General features: G+C 42.3%; 1 protein-coding gene across 1 annotated transcript in view; it reads left to right on the top strand.

Moving 5' to 3' along the window:
* The window catches only part of LOC308103855 (uncharacterized protein), a 164,163-nt gene extending 144,830 nt beyond the window's left edge, over positions 1–19,333 (top strand). Inside the window, exons 26-27 of the mRNA XM_080454047.1 lie at positions 16,547–16,607; positions 17,343–19,333. Coding sequence (XP_080310173.1) covers positions 16,547–16,607; positions 17,343–17,428 — 147 coding nt within the window. The 3' untranslated portion in view covers positions 17,429–19,333. The remainder of the gene's footprint in view (positions 1–16,546; positions 16,608–17,342) is intronic.
* Positions 19,334–24,153: the final 4,820 nt, after the last annotated feature.

The following is a 24,153-nucleotide window of genomic DNA, read 5'->3' as shown; positions in this document are numbered from 1 at the left end:
CACACAGAGCATACAATAAATCAGAGCGTGCTGTGCTGAAATAAGCGTGCAGTAGACATATAAACTCCACAGAAAAATACTATTTTAACCCTCTAAGACCCATCGATCCCTTTTGGAAACAATTATATTTTATAAAGAAAGATGTTTAAATCTTTTTTTTTTCTGTTATTTTTTCACCTCTAAATCCTCATTGGGTCCTATTGTTTAGTCTTACAATGCCATTGGCCAGGATATTTGCATATAAATACCCCCCACAGAGCAGGGAATCATCACAACTGGAAAAATCTCTGTTGGAACAGATCTCCTTTTTTCTCTGGAAGATATTCCTCACAAAAACGTAAGTAATATGCCTGTAATAATTGTTTTGGTGAACATTACAATGTCTAGAACATGTACATATGTTATTATTGTGAAATATATGTCCCAAATTTAAATTAGAGCTTGATTCATACTTGTGTCTTTTTGGAATCGTTGGGCCCTCTTGGTTGCAAAAAATACAAGGGCAGGCCTAATGTTCACCTGCTACTGTTCAGCCTTATATATAGTTTTCACAATAGATTTAGTCCGAGCCACACTCCATACAAGGTGGCACGACCGCATCAGCCATCAGATGTTTGCAAAGACCAAGTTGGACACTTCCCAATGAAGACACAGAAAGGGCGCTGCAGGAGTACTGGTTGTTCAAGTTACACCAGTATGAGCTGCGACAAGTGTGATGTCCGCCTGTGCATTGCAGAAGGGAAAAACTGTTTCTGGGACTATCACCACTGAAAAGAAAGTGATTGGGGGTGCCTGTGTCATTTTGCAGAGCAGGTGTGAATTGTCAGGAATGTGCAGGGTCATATTGGGTGGAGATCAGTTTGCATCCTTTGATCAATGCAAATCAGTGAGTTGGCCAGACAGTATTGTGACCACTGACAATGGTTTAGGTTATTAGGTTTCTTTACTACATATATTGTACAGATTTTTATTTTGTTGTTCTTTTAATAAAATTGATTTAAAAATATGGCTTATTGGTGTTATTAAAACTTACCAAAACATAAAAAATAAAAAAACATTATATTTTCCTCTCCTAAGTACTCCTACAAGACCATCTGAAAGGTTTTTTTTTTTTTTTTGCAAGTAGAAATATATCCGGGTCTTACAGGGTTAACTAGAAAAAAACGCTGTTCCTGGAGAAACTGTGTGGACTTGCTGAAAGCAAATATAAAGCTAATATGCTCAGTAGAATAAGCATTTGAGAGGAATATTGTACAAAGATATAGAATTCAATAATTTGTATGATATAGATTTAAAAGCATGCAAATCCGGTTTATTGTCAACTGTATGAAATAAACAAACAAGAACAATGTTAATAGCTCAACAAAACTAATATAATGACTGGTTTCTCCAAATTCAACACAAAATACTACAGTGTCAGAATTATTCAAACTGTTCGTGACAAGTGTCTTTAATACTTAGTAGAGCAGTGTTTATCAACCCTGGCAAACGTCCCAATTTTGGGCCGGCCCGACCGGGGCTACTGCTGAGGTGTGCCGCGCCGTTTGAAGAAGGTGTGAACCCAGCCCCTCGAGAACAATAGCGGCGATCGTCCGTCAATCGATACGGCCATCATCCGTTTCACACACAGCCACGCCCGAGTCCATTCAGTGTAGCGACCATCACCCATAGGAATGCAAATATGTTGTCCTACCTGGTACTGTATAAAAAGGGCACAGGGTACGTGCTTTGGCACTCAGTATTATTACTAAGTGGGTCGGAACGGCCAGGGTCGATACGGCGGACCTGAACGTCGTACCTGCTAAGAGGGGCTGTCCTGTCCCAAAAGCCCATGTTATAACCTGCCATGATGAATGTCCAACAAAAAAACACTATGTGTTAGTTTTCTTATAAAGTGCTTCTAAATCACTCCAGTGTGTTTGTGTCAACGTAATCCGTGTAGTTTGTGGTGTTTAATTACTCCTCCACCACGGAGAGAATCTTTAGCAACTTCAAGCCACGTGCCGTTGATATATAACCGGAAAACTCGTCCCAAAACACGCTCGCCCCCATTTCTTTTCGCGGACCAGCGGTTCTTGTATTCCTGTATTTGTTTTACTGAGGATAAGGTTAGAAATAAGTTTTCGGTTAGCCATATTATTCGTTTTACTGAGGTTACGTTTAGGAATAAGGTTAGGTTTAGGCATAGTTTAATGAGGTTATGTTTAGGAATACCAGGTGAACACCGGATTTCCCCGGGGGTGACTGTTTTGGGGCGAGAGTTTTGGTGTTCGTCTGTAGTGGGCAACAGCGCGTGCGTCCGCAATAATGCTATCAGGATCAGATTATTAGATATTATTATCAGATATTAGAAGTATATTGGGTACCAAATATACTTACCAAATAAGTTTTACTCTGGGAAGGTTTTCAGACTCCTCCATTCATTGCACTCACCCAAGTTTATATATTTGTAGGCCAAAGATTTATATATTTGTAATGGTCAAGGTTTCTTTATACCTGCCCAATAATCTCACTCTCTCTCTGTGTGTGTGTGTGTGTGTGTGTGTGTGTGTGTGTGTGTGTGTGTGTGTGTGTGTGTGTGTGTGTATATATATATATATATATATATATATATATATATATATATATATATATATATATATATACACACAACGTATATCTAGGTGTGCCCTGGGATCTTTTGGCTATGCCAGGTGTGCCTTGGCAACAAAAAGGTTGATAAACACTGGCACCCTTTTGCTGTTATGACCTGCTGCAAACGTGACGCATAGCCAAACACCAGCTTCTGGCAGCATTTATGAGGAATCTTAGCCAATTCCTCATGTGCAAAGGCCTCACTCATACTGTATTCTTGGATTTGTGTTTTGAAACCGTCTTCTTCAAATCCCATAAGAGATTTTCTATGAGGTTCAAGTCAGGAGACACTGTAGAATCTTCCAGGACTTCCCCCAAAACAAAGCCTTTCTTTGGAAGCATAATTCACAAGTTGAAAGTTAAAGGAACAGTGGCTACACTACCTGGATGTGGCAGAAAGTTATCAATGGCTGCCACCAGATTCTTGAGGAGCAGATGGTCAAAAAACACGCAATTAACTGCAAAAGACCTGCAGAAAGACTTGGTGGCAACAGGCACTGAGGTTTCAGTTTTCACAATAAGGGCTTCATGCCTGAACTCCATTGAGACACAGTCTCTTTTTCAAAAAGAACATGTACACCACTACTGATCCAAAAGCACAGAAAGGCCCACTCCAAAATGCTCAAAACCATATGCATAAGTCACAGAATTTTTGGAAATCTATTTTCTGGAGTGATGAAACAAAACTATTGGTTACACATGTAACCCTGGTTATTTGAGTATTACGAGCGAGATGTCTCGCTTATGGCAGAGCGCCCATGTGCCAGGGCGGTGCAGTCACATCCAGTCTAAAATCTGGCGAAGGTCAGCGTGAACCAAAGCTAGAACCAAGCTTATGCAGCTCAAGGAAGTGTTAATGTTGAAGCTAAACAGAATAGCCACCGATTTTCACAATGCTGCTAAAATCTCAGAAAGCTGTCGGTAACATTTTGGGTCAAAGATATGCTCCTGTCCTATTAGTGAACTATTAAACTACTTGACTGTTGGTCAGACAGAGATACGTGTTCTATGATATCTGCGAGAATGACATTTTAATAATGCGCCGGGCCACGGCAGTCCCTTAAGTAGCACAAAGGGGGGTGCTACCCTGCTGACTTGGCCTGATGCGAACTTGATCCTTGTGTATAATAAATGCTTCTGTGACCCATAAGCGAGACCTTGAGTGAGTAATATCAAAAATAACTGGAACGTTTTGGGCTTAAGGATCAGCGGTATATCTGAAGGACTACGGAGGAAGAATGAACCATTATACTGAAAAGAACACCTTACCTACAGTGAAGCATGGGGTGGCACAGATGCACAGGGTGACATTGGAAACCTGTACCGTGTTGTTGGCAAGATGGATTTAATCAAGTATCAGGAAATCCTAGGAGAAAACATCATGCCGTCTGTGAGGAAGCTGAAGCATGGGTGTCATTGGACCAATTCCACAGGGCAATAATCACAAGCATTCCACCAAGGCTCAGAGGAAGTCCTGGAAGATTCTAGACTGGCTGTAAGAGTCTCCTGACTTGAACCCGATAAAACATTTCTGGTGGTATTTGAAGAAGGCGGTTGCAGAATGCAAACACCAGAATATTAGTGAACTGGAGGCCACTACACATGAAGAATGGGCTAAAATGCCACAGGAATACTGCCAGAAGCTGGTTCCTGGCTATGCATCACGTTTGCAGCAGGTCATAACAGCAAAAGGGTGCTCTACTAAGCATTAAAAAGACGCTTGTCATGAACAGTGGCGCGTGTCGTTGTCGAGATATGTGAACTACAGATGTATGTGAACTACAGACAGAGATTTCGTGCATTTTATTGTAAGATGATAAGTTGAACTTGAAGAAAAAAACATTGAAAGAGTTAAAGTGTGCAAAACAGAGTTGGGTACAACTACTGTGTAATCATACTACTGTATGTAACATTCCATTCATTTTAGTAGTCTGTTTAAGCAACCTTTTGTAGCTCCATTGTCATAACAACGTTTGTCTATCTATATGGAAGGAATTCTGAAAAGGGAATGCTGTAGGGTCCCGGACTCCTGGTCTGTAAACCAATGGGTGATGTCACGGTCCTTTCGTCCATATCTCCTGTACATTTCTGCTGTACTGTACTATTACACTAGTAATTTCTGAATTTGTCATAAAGATATATTTGAAATCTCTAAGCTCTGCTGCTACTGAATAACTGTAAAATATTCATGATCCTTTCTCAAACAGATTGAAGCTGTTGCCAGAGGAGACAAGGATTTCAAATCAGCAACACTCATCGGTTTCAGGTATCAAAGTTTCACTCTTTTTTCATTGTCATTGTCTAGGTACAGTATGTTTAGCGGAGCAGATAAGTGCTACGATCTTTCAATTTATGATAAAAGCGTGAAAATTGGCATGAGCAGTCTCCATGGGTCACTTGACAAGAAAATTGTCCGAGGCAGTTGTAATTTCAAGATGGCGGCCATTTTTCAAGATGGCCGACACCTTAGTGGGCAGTTAAGTGATATGATGGTTTATTTGGTGATACAAGCATGAAAATTGGCATGAGCAGTCTCTGTGGGTCACTTGACAATAGGCCACCCACAGCTACTTGAAATTTCAACATGGCGGCCATTTTTCAAGATGGCCAACACTTTAGTGGAGCAATTAAGTATATAATGGTTTATTTGGTGATACAAGCATGAAAATTGGCATGAGCAGTCTCTGTGGGTCACTTGACAATAGGCCACCCACAGCTACTTGAAATGTCAAGATGGCGGCCATTTTTCAAGATGGCCAACACTTTAGTGGAGCAATTAAGTTATATAATGGTTTATTTGGTGATACAAGCATGAAAATTGGCATGAGCAGTCTCTGTGGGTCACTTGACAATAGGCCACCCACAGCTACTTGAAATTTCAACATGGCGGCCATTTTTCAAGATGGCCAACACTTTAGTGGAGCAATTAAGTTATATAATGGTTTATTTGGTGATACAAGCATGAAAATTGGCATGAGCAGTCTCTGTGGGTCACTTGACAATAGGCCACCCACAGCTACTTGAAATTTCAAGATGGCGGCCATTTTTCAAGATGGCCAACACTTTAGTGGAGCAATTAAGTTATATAATGGGTTATTTGGTGATACAAGCATTAAAATTGGCATGAGCAGTCTCTGTGGGTCACTTGACAATAGGCCACCCACAGCTACTTGAAATTTCAAGATGGCGGCCATTTTTCAAGATGGCCAACACTTTAGTGGAGCAATTAAGTTATATAATGGGTTATTTGGTGATACAAGCATTAAAATTGGCATGAGCAGTCTAAGGGTTGCTTGACAAGAAAACACTCCCAGCCACTTCATTAAGGACAATTATACGATTATTGTTATTATGCTAAAGAACAACTTTTAACACATCACAATACAGTTGTGTTGATTTGTTGATCATAGATAGATTAGATAAGAGTGAATATCTGCACTACCAGGGCACACTGGTGATATATCACTGCTGTTAAACTCAGAGTGGGGTTCAATGTCAGCTAATTGAAAGTTAGTATCCCAAATGCTGTCTAATTTACCCCAAAACAATTAGATAGCCGCACCTGAATTGACAGGTCGTGCCAGCGCGGGAGAGCCGAGCCAAGGTTAATGGGGTTTTAGTTAACCGGATGGTGTACAGATCGCACAGGATTTAAATGGCATTGGATGAACGATCGGACTAAGTGTAGGGTTAAGGCACGAACTTAGTTGTATCCCATACATCAAAGTGCTTGGTAAAAGGTGGTAAAAGGATAAACCCTCGGCCTCTGCCTATGCTGCAGACATGGCAGAAGCCATCATAACAGTTGAGAAAACTAACTGGACAGATGTTTCATTTGTCAGCAGGTCACCAAGGAAAAACTCATTCAGCCGAGTTTATTCAACAGAGAGCACGATCGTACTGGTTATGATACCATTGCAAGAAATGTTCCATTATTTCATAAGATCAATGCTCTGCCTATCTTACTTAGTCTAACCCGACTAGATGAAGGTGATGGCATAGAAAGCACATTGACAAGAAACAGAGCAAAATATCATTTAAGCTGTAAACTTAGATTCAACAACACAGAGCTGGAAAGGGCCCAAAAGAGAGCATCTACATCTGCTGAAGACAGGTACCAAAGATATCCATGTCAAGAGGCCAAGAAGATCCCAGCCCTCGAAAGCTTTGTGCTTTATCAGAATCAGAATCAGAATCAGAATCAGTTTTATTGTCACATCACAGGTTTACAAGGTAAAAAAGTGGGTGAAATTCGTTTTTGTACATCGTTCCCATCGCAACGTTAATTTCCATAGAAAGAAGAGGGGGGGGGGGGGGGGGGGAGAAGAAGAGGGATGGGGGGCAAGTGGGAAGGAGATCAAAACAAGAGAGCAACAGAAGGCCAGACAAGTTATCTACATATTTACAAAGTACCTGAGATAATAAAAACTAAGGTGCCTGAGCATAGCAGCAATGTATGTATACTGTGCATGTTATACTTATACTGTGCATGATATACATATGGACGTTAAGGTGCTTAGAGAAAAAAAGAGCACAATAAAAAAGACAAAAAAAAGTCAGTGCGTTATACATGGGATTAAGGTGCAAAAGGTCAGTGCGTGTCCACCTAGGGTGGACTGACCCTAGTATAATCCGCAAGTAGCTCCATGAGGGAGTGCAACAAAAAAGTCATTTGTACCTGGTGTAGTCCACAGGTGTGTCCGAGGGGGAGCTAAGTCCAAGTCATTGTCCCTGGTATAATCCACAGGTGTGTTCAGGAAGAGCCAGAAAAGTTTTGCACCGCCTGCTGTCAGGCTGCTGAACAAGGCTTATGCCTCATTCAGCATCCTGACAGCAGCCGGATTAAAACTGCACCAGTACCTGGTGGTGGAACTCTTGATACTGCGGTAGAGCCCCTTGCCCGGTCGCGGTCGTTGTAGGGGTTTGAACAGTCTGTGACTTGGGTGGTGCTTGTCCTTGATGATGCGCTTGGCTTTGACCACGCACCGCTTTTTGTACAGTTCCTGGAGCGCTGGGAGCTCGATTCCCATTATCCGCTCTGCCGATCGCACTACTCGCTGCAGGCTGATCTTTTCTCGGGCAGTGCAGTTCCCGTACCAGGCCGTGACACAGCCTGTTAGGATGCCTTCAACAGAACTGTTGTAATACAGCCTGAGGATGCGATGTCCTACTCCGAGCTTCTTCAGGCGGCGGAGCCAGTACAGTCGCTGCTGAGCCTTTTTCCTCACGTGTGTGGTGTGCGTCTCCCATTTGAGGTCCTCCTCGATGTGTACTCCGAGGAACTTGAACTCGCTGACCCTTTCCACTGCAGCACCGTCGATGAGGATGGGCGCATGGTCTCTCCGCGGCCTCCTGAAGTCCACGATCAGTTCTTTGGTCTTGTCGACGTTAAGAGGGAGGTTGTTCTCCCGGCACCAGAGTGCCAGTGAGTTGATCTTCTCTCTATAGTCAGACTCGTCGTTGTTGACGATTCGGCCTATCACTGTCGTGTCGTCCGCGTACTTTATGATGGTGTTGGAGACATGTGTGGCTATGCAGTCATACGTGTACAGGGAGTAGAGGAGAGGGCTCAGCACGCATCCCTGGGGTGCTCCGGTGTTGAGGGTCAGGGGGTCGGATGTGATGCTGCCCATTCTCACCACCTGATGTCGGTTGGACAAGAAGTCCTGTATCCAGTCGCACATGCTTGGGTGTAGCCCTAGGTCTCTGAGCTTTTTGTCAAGTATTGCTGGGACAATGGTGTTGAATGCTGAGCTGTAGTCCACGAACAGCATACGTACATATTTGTCCTTCAGCAGCTTGTTGTCCATGTGCGAGAGGACGGTGTGGAGAGCCATGGCAATAGCGTCGTCGGTGGATCTGTTTTTGCGGTATGCATACTGCCACGGATCCAGCGAGGCAGGTAGCGTGGAGCTGATGTATTCCCTCACCAGTTTCTCGAAGCACTTGCTGACGATCGGGGTGAGAGCGACAGGTCTCCAGTCGTTCAGGCATGTCACTTTGGCCTTTTTGGGAATGGGCACAATGGTTGACATTTTGAACCCTGCAGGGACCACAGCCTGGGAGAGGGAGAGGTTAAAGATGTCAGCGAAGACACCCGCCAGCTGGTCTGCACATGCCTTAAGGACCCGGCCTGGAATCCCATCAGGTCCGGCTGCCTTGTGGATGTTGATGTTGACTTCACTATCTGTGAAGATGAGAGTGCAACGTCCTCCTTAAGTGACGCAATGACAATGAAACTTAATGAACGGGTTAATGAATGTGCCAGGAATTTAAGCGACACAAAGCTCCTTGCAAAGCTTATTGCTGGTAATGTTGTTGCACAGGAATTTAAATACCATCCGTCTTGTTGGACTGTACAACAGAGAGCGAGACCATCTCAATGCCCTCAAGCATGAGCAGAGCCTCAAAAGCTCAGCTAGCCATAACTGGTATCCCTCAAGTTTCCCTCTGTGTTTACAAGTGTAGGCCTATGGCTCGGCTTCCCCTCGCCAATCGGTGCATCATGTTTTACTTTGTCACCAGTTTATTAGTGTGTAATTTTCAGTTGTTACTTTGTAACATTGCTTCCACTGCCTTCCACTGCCATACGTAACAGTGAAGCACATTTTCAGTTTAGTTCCTTACTATAGTTTGTCATGGTTCCGTGGCTACTGCCATTCAGTATTAGCCATTGCTCAATTATAATTTTGGAGCACTGTCCGTTCAGCACCACAACTGTGCTAATCAGCACCACAACTGTGCTAATGTATTAGTCATATTTTTTGTCCCCCCATCTCTTAGTATTTATTTGACACATGTAATGGCTGTTAGTTAAAAAAAAAAAAATCCTCCCTTGTGACTGTTACCTTGTCGTGGTAAGGGAGCTTGAGTACCTCAGTGAACCCTGAGAGCTATGGCTGAGGCAACTCCTGACAGGTTTTACCAAACTGGACAGGTCGTGGGCGAGGAGTCAGACAAAACACAGTCAAACAACCTCTCTTGACAGAGCTTTTTGAGGAACCCAATACATTTCTATGAGAAAAGGTATCATTTAAAGATCCACATGGCGGACGGCAGTCATCTTGAAATTTCAAGTGGTGGTTGTGGGGTTTCTTGTCAAATGACCTTTTGAGACGGCTCATGGCAATTTTCATGCTTGTATCACCAACTAAATGATTTATTAAGCTTAACTGCTCCACTAAGGTGGTGGCCATCTTGAAAAATGGCCGCCATCTTGAAATTTAAAGTAGCTGTGGGTGGCTTATTGTCAAGTGACCCACAGAGACTGCTCATGCCAATTGTCATGCTTGTATCACCAAATGAACCATTATATAACTTAAATGCTCCACTAAAGTGTCGGCCATCTTGAAAAATGGCTGCCATCTTGAAATTTCAAGTAGCTGTGGGTGGCATATTGTCAAGTGACCCACAGAGACTGCTCATGCCAATTTTCATGCTTGTATCACCAAATAAACCATTATATAACTTAATTGCTCCACTAAAGTGTTGGCCATCTTGAAAAATGGCCGCCATGTTGAAATGTCAAGTAGCTGTGGGTGGCCTATTGTCAAGTGACCCACAGAGACTATTCATGCCAATTTTCATGCTTGTATCACCAAATAAACCATCATATCACTTAACTGCCCACTAAGGTGTCGGCCATCTTGAAAAAAGGCCGCCATCTTGAAATTACAACTGCCTCGGACAATTTTCTTGTCAAGTGACCCATGGAGACTGCTCATGCCAATTTTCACGCTTTTATCATCAACTGAAAGATTCTGCCAGAAAAAAAGCATTTATCCGCTCCGCTAGTTTGCACATACGAGGAATTTATCTTGATGAGGTTGATGCACTGCACTGAAGCAAAAGTATAGAAATATTTGAATTACTCACATTTACAACTATTTACTCAAAATATAAAGATAAGGAAAACAAATCCTGCGACCTTTGGTTTTGTGAAAGTTTCGGATCACGGTTCACATGGAATCCAGGCAGCTGTAAGGATTTGTGCCGGGTAAATTTGCACAGCCACAACTCTGTGATTCACAAAATGGAGAAGGGGAAAAAAAGGAGGAGTTTGTCCTTGTTGTGCGGTCCGGTGTAGTACACATTTGACAGGCATGTCCCTGGTAGAGGCAGTCACAGACTTCTCTGTGAAGTCAAGATAGGGCCATGGCTTGCTTTCATCTGCACTAATAGTCTGACAGTCGGGTGACAGCCCATCCTAGACCAGAAAGACCATTACATCCAAGGAAAATTGGACACATCAATTTAATTCATTCATTATTTGTGTTATGTTAACATTTACTCTCCTTTGAACGTAATCCTTGTGGGTCGCCAGAAAATCCTCACCATGACTGCCTGCTTAAGTGCTGTCTTCTGATACCAAGATGTGGATGTAGTAGAATAAATCCAATGTTAATGTTGGTTATTTCTAAGCAGATTCCCATTAAACCTTATGAAAGGTTTTTGCAGTGCTTGATTCTTAACAATGGAGTTATTTGAGCCTTCATGTCATCTCATACACCTGCTCCTTAATGTAGGAAAAAGAAAGAAATGTAAAATATTTGCATGACATTTTTTTTCTTTCCTTTTTGTTCACTAGTCCTAAATAACAGATTATGTTATTAAATAAAATCATTATTGTCAATGACCATTTTAGTTTTTGGCCTCAAGAATACAATTTTGATCTTTATTGTCTTGGACTTTAAGAATAGAATATTTGCTACTCTCAGACAATACATACACAGTCAAATAAATAAAACACAAGGGGGCCTATTTTGCGGTCTTAAATACCAGGTCTTATGACTTAACTTAAGACCTGGAGGCGTGGCCAATGCCGTTTGGCCACTCAAAATAACGAAACAGCATTGGCCATGCCTCTAGGTCTTACGACAACAATATTCTTTAATTCTGTTAACTTCTTTCACAGGGAGGGAAGTGTCATTGCAGATTGCAGAGTGACTGCAACCTCCAGTCAACCTATCCAGAACTCAAAACTAACTGCTCTGCGCAAAAAGATTTTCACAAAGATAGAAACAGACCATCCTGGATACACAATAATACGTGAAGGTAAGAATGATATGCCTTATTTAAACATTTCTAGTTGCAAAATATTAACACAAATAGTCTCTTAAAAAGTTGGTGAGGGGAGGGTCACAAACTCCAAGTCTGTGGCATAACCACAGAGACCACTTTCACAAAACTATCAATGAAAACATATCTTGTGTTTTGTGAGTCCAGTGCTGGAGTCAGACAACCTTTTATTTCTTTCCTTAGATGTATGTAGTTCACCAGAGTTTGGTGATGGAAAAGTTGGGGAAAAAGTTAAAGGTTGCAACGTTGGTGAAGTGGGAGAGAGGACAGCAGTTTGTAGAGCAGATGGAAAATGGGATCTTATACAAGACACGTGCATCCTGGAAGCGATTGACAAACTGCTTGTTGAGTCTCAGGTAACACCCACAGACTTTTGTACTTATTAAGTGTCATACTATGACACTTAATAACCCCTTTTTCACCGTCTACAGCTTGTAGTTCTGCTATTTTCACTGAATGTTCACCCCATAATAGGTATGCTAGAGTTGTTAAATACTACTTCGTTGACTGAAGACTTACGGTCAATGAACGCAGCATCTGATTACCAGGAAACTTTGCACGCACTCTCCCCGTAGGCGAAGGAGGAACGGCCATCCCAGTCATATGTTTCAGATTCTATTCCGATTGGGTATGATTGACTTACGTTTGCAAACCCTCGACAACCCGGCCTGCAAAGACCTGCGCTCTGAGGAGTGCACCTTTCTAGTTTGACCTATTTTCCAACAAAGTATATCACAAATGTAAATGTATTCACGTTCTTACAGATGTCTATTGTAAAAACCAGGTGTTAAAATGATATTATTGTATGTTGACAGCCTGTGCCAAAGTGAAAGTTCCCATACAAAAACACTGAAGCACACTCTTCTTCGCTGCCGCTGATCAAGAGTGCGCTTCCATGTAAATTTACTGTAGGCTGTCAAAATACCCTATTTAAACTGTTGTTTCACAGCGGAATATAATTTTACCACCCCACTGTTACTGCAGACAGACATCTGTACGAGCCCAAATTGTAAGGCACATTTAAATACCTTTAAATTTCCTTTACAATTTGGAGAAATAAGTACAAAAATACACCTAATCGCCCAGCACCCCAGTCCTGAATGATAATACTATGTGACTGACCTCATGCCTCGCTACAGCAAAGGGTGAGGTCACAGATGGGGCTACACTTTGGTGGCATTGACAATTGTTCCAGAGATACGATGATTATGCATTCGAAACCTTGACCTTTTCAACCCAAAATATAATAATATTGTCAGGGCAACTTACTGATCATTCTCACAAAGTTTCATAAAAATCAAGCAAACCGTTTGAGTTTCTTTGTTCAGAGACAGACACAGATACATAAAAAGGAATGATTACAATACCCTGCCACACACCACTGCAGGCAGGTTAACTATCTAGCTGATATTCATGATGACCATTCAGATTTCTATGACAAAGTGCTTTTATATCTCAGGATCTACAGTCTCTGAACGTCTCTGAAGTCTCTGTGTTTCTGGGAGAGTTAAGCTCAGTCACTGAAGACAACACTGCGGAAGTGGTTTCATCAGCTGCCAACATTGGTGCCATTGTTAGCATACTGAATAGTGTGGCAAATACAAGTATACCAATAAATAAAGAACTTATGACGGTAGGTCAACTATTATACAGTATTATTTGTTTATTTTGTGTCAAAGTTACATTATTGTTGCATTTTAGTATATCCAAAAATAGTCCCTGGAGAGCAGATTTATTTATACAAACAAAATTCAAACATTCATAACATGTTTGGCCATTGTTGACTTGATTATTCAGGTAAGTTCAGTAATGTTTTAATAACTGGACATAATGTAAAAAATAAATGTAGTTATATACACAGTTTTTGTATTTCTATTTGAAAAAACTACATTTTGTACATATGTTTTTTTTCTCCTTACTTTTTTAGGATATCCTGAAAACTGTAAATGTTCTCGTATCTGCAGCAAGGGAGCAATGGAATGTTTTAAATGACGTCACTAAAAGCAAAGCCTCAGATGCTACTGCTGAACCTCAAAGTGGCTCAAACTTACTGAATGCTATTGAAACAATAACCGGTAACCTGGTCAATGACTCTTTTGTAATTGAAAGATCGCTCATTACCTTGAACAAAACCACATTCACAGACACCTACAACAATGATCTGAATTCATCTGTTGAGATAGACATACCAGTATCTAACAATCCTCGCAGTGCAATCACCACTGTGATATTTGCCTCAATGCATAATGTCCTTCCTGTGAGAAACCCCACCAACAATGACTCAAATTCCACTGTCATCAATGGAAATGTGGTTCTAGTCAAGACTGACGCCACTATCAACAATGTGTCATTCACCTTTGATATTTTTAATGAGACTCTGGGCAATGAGACTCTGGGAAACCCTCAGTGCGTCTTCTGGAACTTTAGTCTCTTCAGTGGTCTTGGCGCATGGAACAGTGAGGGATGTGTGTTGGTGAGTCATGCTAATGGAACTGTGACCTGCAACTGCAACCATCTCACCTCCTTCTCTATCCTCATGTCGCCCTTTATTCTGTTTGACAAGGAATTACTAGTCATTCTGGACTTCATAACCTACATTGGAGTGGGCATATCCATGGGTTGCTTGGTCATATGTCTCATCATTGAAACAGTCATCTGGAGAAAAATAAGAAGGAACTCCACCTCCTACTTGCGACATGTGTCCATCGTCAACATTGCTGTGTCGCTCCTGATTGCAGACATTTGGTTTATTATCGGAGCAGCCATTTCAGACCCAGAGACAGACAACGTACCAGCATGCAATGCGGCAACTTTCTTTATCCATTTTTTCTACCTGGCTCTGTTCTTTTGGATGCTGGCATCAGCTTTGCTGTTGCTATATCGCACAGTAGCCGTCCTGGGGAATATGTCAAAAAAAAGCATGCTAGCTATTGCTTTCTCTCTAGGCTACGGAGCACCTCTCATCATCGCCATTATAACCATAGCCGTAACTGCACCCGATACGAATTATATCCGAAGAAACGGAGTCTGCTGGCTGAACTGGGACCCTTCCAAGGCTCTGTTGGCGTTTGTCATTCCTGCCCTCATGGTAGTGGCCACAAACCTCTTGATCCTCATTGTGGTGATATACAAAATGTTGAGAAGCAGAACAGTAGGAGAATCGTCGCGGTCTGAAGAGCGGCATGTCCTGGTGACCATCGCTAGAAGTTTGGCTGTGCTAACGCCTTTTTTCGGAACTACTTGGGGTCTGGGAGTAGGAACCATGGTTTCTCCACACGACAAAGGAATCCATATTGTGTTTGCAATCTTTAATTCACTACAGGTATTTGACACATAGCAGTTAATATTATGGAGTAATGTACAACTTATGAATATGGAGTAAAGTTTATGGTATGAATAACACCATGTTAGTAATGTTCTTTAACAGGGTGTAACACTTTACCTGACAATGTTCAATATTATAGTAACTGTTTTAAGGACATTTTGTGTTTGTACTTAATTCTAATCTCTCAAATATGTACTCATTTCCTACGGTACAGGCGTTTATTTATACTGCACATACAGTATATTAATCTGTAAATACATAATTATGATATTTTAATATATGTCAGTACACATGGTAACAGCGGCATGAGGCCATTGGAAAGTAAAGTGTTCAGTTAATCCTGCTTTTTAACTGATCTCAATGTATCTTTACAAAGGGATGCTTCATATTGGTGTTTGGAACACTGCTGGACAAAAATGTGAGTACTGTGTATGGAAAATTGCAATGAATGACTCTCTGAAAGCCTTTACACTACATCTTTTTACCACATGCCCAGTCTTTATTTTCCCCGTGGGAGAGGGTGATTACAGAACCACACGGGTAATAAGTTGTGGTGTGACTATTTCGGTACCTTCCAAAATGTGATTATTGGGGTCAAGATTCGATTCAAAATCCATTCTCAATTGAAAATAGATGCTGTCCTTCAGGTATTCCTTCAATATGCACGGGTAGCACACACACTTCCTCAGCGTGATAATATCATTGCATGCGTTTGCTACTTGTGTCTATCTAAAAGTACCTGGCTGAAAGACACTTCCGTGAGTTCTGGCATTCTTCTGTTTTAGCTCACTGATCTGCACAATCTAAAGCAGTGGTTCTCAATGTAGGGACCCGGGGCCCCCAGGGGTCCTTGAGGGGGTTCCATGGGGGTCCCCAGCAAACTTTGTTAATATAGCATAAAAATCTGTTTAACCACTTCAACCCTATACTGTATACTGCACATCGGCTATTTGAAAATAGCAGATATACAAGCTCATTGCATGCATGCTGGAGTGAGTTTTTAACAATACAAATCATGTATGGTGGTCCCTGTCACCAAATATTTTCAGATGGGGGTCCGCGGTCACATACATATTCATTTGGGGGTCCTTGACATTGAAAAAGTTAGAGAACCACTGATCTAAATTGAAAGTACCTTGTGATTGCTGAACTGGCACAGTGAGCTTCCTCGCTGCTAAGGAGCTCACCATGTCAATCTTGGCTTCCAAACACGGCTGTTGTGGAGGCTTTGGTCACATAAAATAAATAAATTGTCACCCGGCATTGAATATTGCCCTTGTTACTTTACGCGGCGAGGAGAATGATAACCTCTATTTATTTCAGGGCTTTAGATGTATTAATTTCTGATCTCACTTTTCTGATTGTATTTCAGGTTCGATCAGAAATTAAAATAAAGCCAAGTTCTGGTTCAGCTACAAAGGTAAGAGTTGTTTTGTCTGAATCGCTATTCTGTGGTGAACAGTGCATCAGTCGCATCTCAAATATCTGTATATTTGGTTTTCCTTTCAGAGCATCCCCGAAACCTTGTCAACGGGACTGGGCTTCTTCCGGAATTTGAGAAGAGGACGAGGTATGATATCCTATATTAAAATTGCCTAGATGGGCGGTCGGGCGGGTGGGCGGACCGACGGTGAACGTCACAAACGTAACATGCAGTGTTGCTCCAATCTGCACCAAACTTGGCACAAACATTGTTCAGGGGTCTGCAATGACAATAGTCGCACCAGGGGCCACGTTGCTCCAATCATCACCAAACAAATGCTGTTCAACAATCTGCCATGACATGACAAAAAAAACTAAATTGCACAGATATGGGGCACTACAGCAGTGTTACAGGCGTTTCTAACATTTCAAATGTCCATAATTCTGTGACCATTGCTCTGATCAGTGCAATATAGGGCTGGATAGGCAGCCTGAACATCTAGTTCAGGTTAAGTTATAATCACTCATTATAACTTAACTGGCACTCATGTCAGCGTGAGGAAAATTGGCACTTCAACTGTAAGATTGCATTTCTAATTCCTTGTTCACATCAACGGGCATTGGGCATAAGTGCAGCCAGAAAATAGCAACAATGCTAGCAATGATTCAGTCATTTTGGTTTTATGGTTTATAAAGGACAAAATGCAGAAAACATTTCCTGCATTTCACAAGAATCTAGGGACGAAAATATAACAAAATGAGCTAGTGTCTGGCTCGGCTTATGTCTGGTACAGTATATCTTTTAAGATGTTATCTTTCCTCATGCATCACTTGTTCCATTGCTGTACTAACATGTCCTGTTCTCCTCTTTTTTTTATATCAGGTTACAACGTGACTGGTGCAACATCTAGCAGTACTGGTGCAACATCTAGCAGTACCGGTGCATCCGAGTCCTTTACCAACAGTTAACAGCACAGCAGGCGATCAACATAATTACCAAACAAGCCAGATGGCTCAGGAGTCACAGAGAACAATAATTCCTCAGTCTTTCACCGTGTCTGGCATTAAGTTTGTATCTGGGGCATTGTCTGCAAAAAATTGATTAGCAGTGCTCATATATACACTGCTCAAAATAATTAACTCATTCAGTGCCAGATTTATTTCTCACTGTGATGTCCCAGTACCAGAGATTTTTCAATTTATCTTGACATTAATTGTCTGCCTTTGAAAATAACATGTCTGGGCCGAAAATACATAGTAAAAAATAAAGTACACAGGAGCCGATACAGCCTTTTTAAGTAATAGGCTAAACAAGAAGTGAATGGAGCAGCAAAAAAAATTGCGGTAAAACACGTCAAACGCGTCAATGGCACTCAATGGGAACACTTTGATCCCTTAAATTAATACTTTTGAGCAGTTTTTGTTTCTTTTCTTTTCACATTTCTTTAAGCAGTATATATACAATCTGTGTGTGTGTGCGTGCGTGCGTGTGTGTGTGCGTGCGTGCGTGTGTGTGAGTGTTTCTTCTGCGCTCTGCCATTAGGCCAAGTCAGTACCACTGCACATTTTCTTCCACAAAAACATATTATGTTTTATATTTTTCTTGAAATATTTAACTTAAATGTTATAATATTTTGCTGGCCCACAATAATATATTTTTGGGGCTCAGATTGGGCTGAAACTGAGCCCAAATTTGAAAATGACTGACTTCATCAATATGATGTCATTGATATGCCAGATATCATTATAAAAGCATCTTCATTGTCATCTGTACAAGGTTGTTTTTTTCTACAACAAATTGCCTCGTCCTGGGGACTTGGTGACATCGGTGATCTGTGATGTCAGACGTCTATGACGATGATGTATGACTCATGACATCATTCAGCATGATCAAGGCCCCTTTGACTTCCATTATGAAAGTAAAGTTACATAAAACATGTTGAAAGGATAAAACATGTTGAAAGACAATAGTGGATGTTCTGTGGTCTACTGGCAGCGTACATACAAAGTTTGGTTTCCGTCCAACTGTTTGTGTGTCCAGATTAGCACTGGACACATACACACATACAGACCCTGTTGTGATAGACAGCTAGCTTCTTGCAGCGCTACACTGCAGGCAAAGACAACTGAGTTACTGTCTGTTTAAATGCAGGATGTTCCAAATAGCAAATACGATGAGCAAATAGTTTACATCAGCGTTACTAAGTAAGTTGTCTTTCCAGAGAGAGAAAGAAAGAGAGACATGTCATTTAATAATTATAATATGGTGCCCACTCCATTGGGGTATTTATTTTGTCATTGTATATTTGAACATACATGACATTTTGTCCCATGCATTTACTCATCTTAACTCGTAGGATGTAAATACAGTGTTTGTTTTTTATTTTTGTATTTTATTTCACTTTGTTTCTTTTTTGTTGCAGAAATTGCAGTGCTAAAATGTTTATAAATAAGATGTGTTTATAAATAAGATGCTAAATGGGTTTGTTTTAGTTTAATTTGCCTATCAAATCACTTACTAAAAGGCAAATCACAGTGGCAAATTTAGACTTCAACAGGGCCATCAGTAAGATCTAATATTAAGCAAACTGGATGGTGTCGGACAGTGGGCGCCTCAGCAATGAATTGTTGGTTGCTGAGAGACTGCTCATTGTGAATTAAATTTAGACCAAACTGTCATCAAAGTCACTGCAGAAAACGTCACTGCAGAAATTGAGGGTCATTAACCACTTTCACCCTGATGTCCCTACTTTGGGCATGTTCTCATACAGTATGGGTTTATTTTTCCATGTCCATGTTCAGTGCAGAAAGGTCTAGCTTAGTTAGAGTTAGCCAGCTTTGTCCCCCTGGATGACTAAATATAAATAAATGGTGGTAATCATAGAAAAAACTGTTACCTTTAGGAATGCACAGGCCAAATTGATGAAATGGTTCTTTAAAACAGAAAATGGTTATAGAGCAAATGAGTGCCATTAGACGCAAGGATATCAAATCTCCTGCTGCTAGACCTTTTATGGAAGCTGGTCTGTGATACATACAGTAGTTATTGAACAAGTTAGGACATCTCAAAGAGGTGGTGATTTGGACTCTAGACTCCTTCAGAGTGAAAGCAGATGGATATTTCATTCACAGTCTGTCAACCCTGCATGGAGGCATGAATGAGGACCTCTCCCTCCAGCGCTTCCTATGAATCTCTTTTATATTTCATGGTTAGATTATTTTGTGATATCTATATAGGATAGGAATTGTCCCCCAAAATATGTTTTTGTTCATGATAATCTTTACTTTTTGAGTTGGACAGGGGATAAAGTGTTTTTTCTACTATACTAAATGGATTTTTTAAGAGAGAGATATTTAATTTTTAAAGCATGTTACAGTAAATAAGAACTTTCTACAACCATGTATTATATTGTGGTCAGTCACTGTGGTATGTATGAGGTGATTTCTTCCTGTTTAGAGCAGCTTTTCTACGTGATGAGATGTGTTTTCCATGTATTTTGTTGTTTGATGTATAATATATGTAACTTTGGAGTCTTTGATTTGTATATGAGGTAATGTTGTATTATTTTCCCTGTAAATGCCAAAGTGATGAACTTGCCATGCCATCCCCGATGATTCTGATCATGAGCACCTGGGTTGGTCACTTGGTCTATATGAGAAGCATGTCAGTCGTGGTTCATATGACAATGATGATGGTCACATGACCGAAACGTTTGCTGCACTTAGAGCACTTTGAGTACTTTATTGAGCATGGAAAAATAAAGAGAAATGTAGTCTTGAGTTTTTCTTAAAGTTTTTTTTTCTGCAGAATTACTACATTTTGATACGTGATGTTTGGATCAGTTTTGACGAAATGCATCAAACAACTTGTTTCTCAAGAAATAAGTTCTTATATCACTATGTCATACACACTGAGATCTGGAGAATAACTCAAAACATCTCTAAATGTATTATTTGAATGATGTCGAAACTTGGTTAATGAGGTCATACTGTAGAACTCCACTAGTCTCATCAGCTTTATCAACATGAAGTAAAAGATACAGTACAGTAGTTACATTGCTGGAACATTGCATCCTGTGTTGCTGTTAATAGAGTCATGTTAAATAAAAGTGCATTGGTTCACCAAACACTTAGAATCCTACTATGTTAACCACACTGCTTTCACATTCAGCACTGCATACAATTGTCAAAACGCAATGAGTCTCTAAACCAACATTAACATACATACTGTACATGTTCTGTATCTAAAATATCTGAATGGGTACTTTGTCAGACTACATTTAGGAACTAGAAAAAGTGCTCCTCGGAGCACAGGTCCCCGCCAGGCTAGGTAGGTTATTGTGGGCCAGCAATGTTTGGAATTCAGTCATTAAAGAGGTGAGTGGAATCACTGTGTTCATGATTTGAGGCATTTTGTTCAAAACAAGCCACTCCTGCAAACTTTAGATGTCAATCTTAGCCAATCCGGATGGAATATGAAAAATCGACAGATCCGCGTTGATCACATGACTATAGAGATAATGTGTACCGATTTGAGTAATGTTTGGACAAAATATGTAACAAAAAAAATGTTTTACAAACATCGGCCTCCTGGTGGCGCTATAAAACGCTGATCTGAAAGGTATTACCTTGGCCTCTAGGGAGTGTGCGTGGAAAGTTTCACGCCGATCGGTCTAGTTGTAGGTAAAATCGCGAATTGGCCTGTCATAGCGCCACTGTACTGTCCTTGCTACGTGTACATTAGTGTACATAGTTAGACAGTCAGCCAAACTCCTTTCAAAATGACATGGGAGTCAGGAAATAGCATCCAAGCTGTTTTATTGTCCATCAAGAAATGGAGCAAAACTACGAAAAATAAAGAAAATGACAGGCTGTAACAAACAAGCAAGCAAGCAGGTGAACACTGAGCTAATCTACTCAGTGAAATCTTAATCTACCATAGCTAATGTAAAATAAATCAATTATGCATGAAATACGCTCTACAAAGTTGCATACAAATCAGAAACTACAGTCTCCTGTCATAAGAAAAGGAAAAGTTCCCACTTACAGACAATGCTGTGACTATGGTGAAATTAGGAATTGCAGAGCACATACATAATTAAGAGCACATATACGCCTGTGTGCTTCTCCTAATCAGGACAATACAGTACACCTGTTGTATAAAATACATTTAATGGCCAGTAGGTGGCTCTGGCAACACTTGCCATTAGAGGACAGAACAGCCACATGGCTGATTTGAAAAATGTAGGGTGGCATTTCTTCCTCGGCCTAGTGGGAATGTACGTGCAAAGTTTCAGGGCAATTGCACACTGTGTTCATGAGTTGAGGCATTTTGGTCAAAACGGACCACTCCTGCAAACTTTGGAAGTCAATCTTAGCCAATCAGGATGGCATATGAAAAATCGGACGCAAACTCAGCTTCCTGGTGTCGCTATAACAGGCCGATCTGAAAAATGTATGTTAACCATGTTTCCAATTGATTTTTTGGGGGGGCAACCTCCCCCGACGCATCAAGATCAGTTTCTTCTCTGCGACTGTGGAGTCCGTTCTCCTCTATGGCTGTGAATGCTGGACACTAAAGCAAGCCCTACAGAAGTCCCTGGACGGGTGCTACACCAGAATGTTACGTGTGGTACTGAACATCAACCAGGACGAGCACATTACCAACAAGCGTCTGTACGGGGCACTACCAAGCCCCCAGAACACAGTGGTTTCATTGAAGCCAAATGGACATGCTGGCCATTCATGGTACTGCAGGCCTGGGGCCTCAACATGAACGAGCGAAAACGGTTTCGACCAATGGGCTCGACTCACGAGCGTGCGCAAGTGCTTGCGCACGGGGCTGCGAGCTTGCGCACGGGGCTGCGCGCTTCTGTGACGCAAAACGCGTCACCTCTGTGATGCAAGACCAACTCAGCAATGGCGACATCAGGAGCACGTGGCAGGCGGTACACACCTTGACAGACTGCAAAACAAGAACCAGAAGCGAGGTGAACCCGCCTGCCTCCCTCCCCAACGAACTGAACACTTTCTACGGCCGGTTTGAGATCAGCCCCAACCGCGGCAGCCAAGCGGGGCCATCAGCAGCACCAGCAGAGGAGAACCCTCTTATCATCTCGGAGAGAGAAGTGCGTACAGCCTTCGCACGGGTCAACATCCACAAGGCAGCCGGACCTGATGGGATTCCAGGCCGGGTCCTTAAGGCATGTGCAGACCAGCTGGCGGGTGTCTTCGCTGACATCTTTAACCTCTCCCTCTCCCAGGCTGTGGTCCCTGCAGGGTTCAAAATGTCAACCATTGTGCCCATTCCCAAAAAGGCCAAAGTGACATGCCTGAACGACTGGAGACCTGTCGCTCTCACCCCGATCGTCAGCAAGTGCTTCGAGAAACTGGTGAGGGAATACATCAGCTCCACGCTACCTGCCTCGCTGGATCCGTGGCAGTATGCATACCGCAAAAACAGATCCACCGACGACGCTATTGCCATGGCTCTCCACACCGTCCTCTCGCACATGGACAACAAGCTGCTGAAGGACAAATATGTACGTGTGCTGTTCGTGGACTACAGCTCAGCATTCAACACCATTGTCCCAGCAATACTTGACAAAAAGCTCAGAGACCTAGGGCTACACCCAAGCATGTGCGACTGGATACAGGACTTCTTGTCCAACCGACATCAGGTGGTGAGAATGGGCAGCATCACATCCGACCCCCTGACCCTCAACACCGGAGCACCCCAGGGATGCGTGCTGAGCCCTCTCCTCTACTCCCTGTACACGTACGACTGCATAGCCACACACGTCTCCAACACCATCATAAAGTACGCGGACGACACGACAATGATAGGCCGAATCGTCAACAACGACGAGTCTGACTATAGAGAGGAGATCAACTCACTGGCACTCTGGTGCCGGGAGAACAACCTCGCTCTTAACGTCGACAAGACCAAAGAACTGATCGTGGACTTCAGGAGGCCGTGGAGAGACCATGCGCCCATCCTCATCGACGGTGCTGTAGTGGAAAGGGTCAGCGAGTTCAAGTTCCTCGGAGTACACATCGAGGAGGACCTCAAATGGGAGACGCACACCACACACGTGAGGAAAAAGGCTCAGCAGCGACTGTACTGGCTTCGCCGCCTGAAGAAGCTCGGAGTAGGACATCGCATCCTCAGGCTGTATTACAACAGTTCTGTTGAAGGCATCCTAACAGGCTGTGTCACGGCCTGGTACGGGAACTGCACTGCCCGAGAAAAGATCAGCCTACAGCGAGTAGTGCGATCGGCAGAGCGGATAATGGGAGACGAGCTCCCAGCGCTCCAGGAACTGTACAAAAAGCGGTGCGTGGTCAAAGCCAAGCGCATCATCAAGGACAAGCACCACCCAAGTCACAAACTGTTCAAACCCCTACAACGACCGCGACCGGGCAAGGGGCTCTACCGCAGTAACAAGAGTTCCACCACCAGGTTCTGGTGCAGTTTTAATCCGGCTGTTGTCAGAATGCTGAATGAGGCATAAGCCTTGTTCAGCAGCCTGACAACAAGCGGCACTGTCCAGCTGGTCGCAGACTTTTTTTTCTGTACAGCTGGTCGCAGACTTTTTCTGGCTCTTCCTGAACACACCTGTGGATTATACCAGGGACAAATGACTTGGACATAGCTCCCCCTCGGACATACCTGTGGACTACACCAGGTACAA

This window comes from Gymnoscopelus braueri, assembly GCF_963280865.1.
Source record: "Gymnoscopelus braueri genome assembly, chromosome: 16".
NCBI lineage: Eukaryota > Metazoa > Chordata > Actinopteri > Myctophiformes > Myctophidae > Gymnoscopelus > Gymnoscopelus braueri.
The sequence above is the reverse complement of the archived record's forward strand: the minus strand, read 5'-3'. Positions and strand labels throughout refer to the sequence as shown.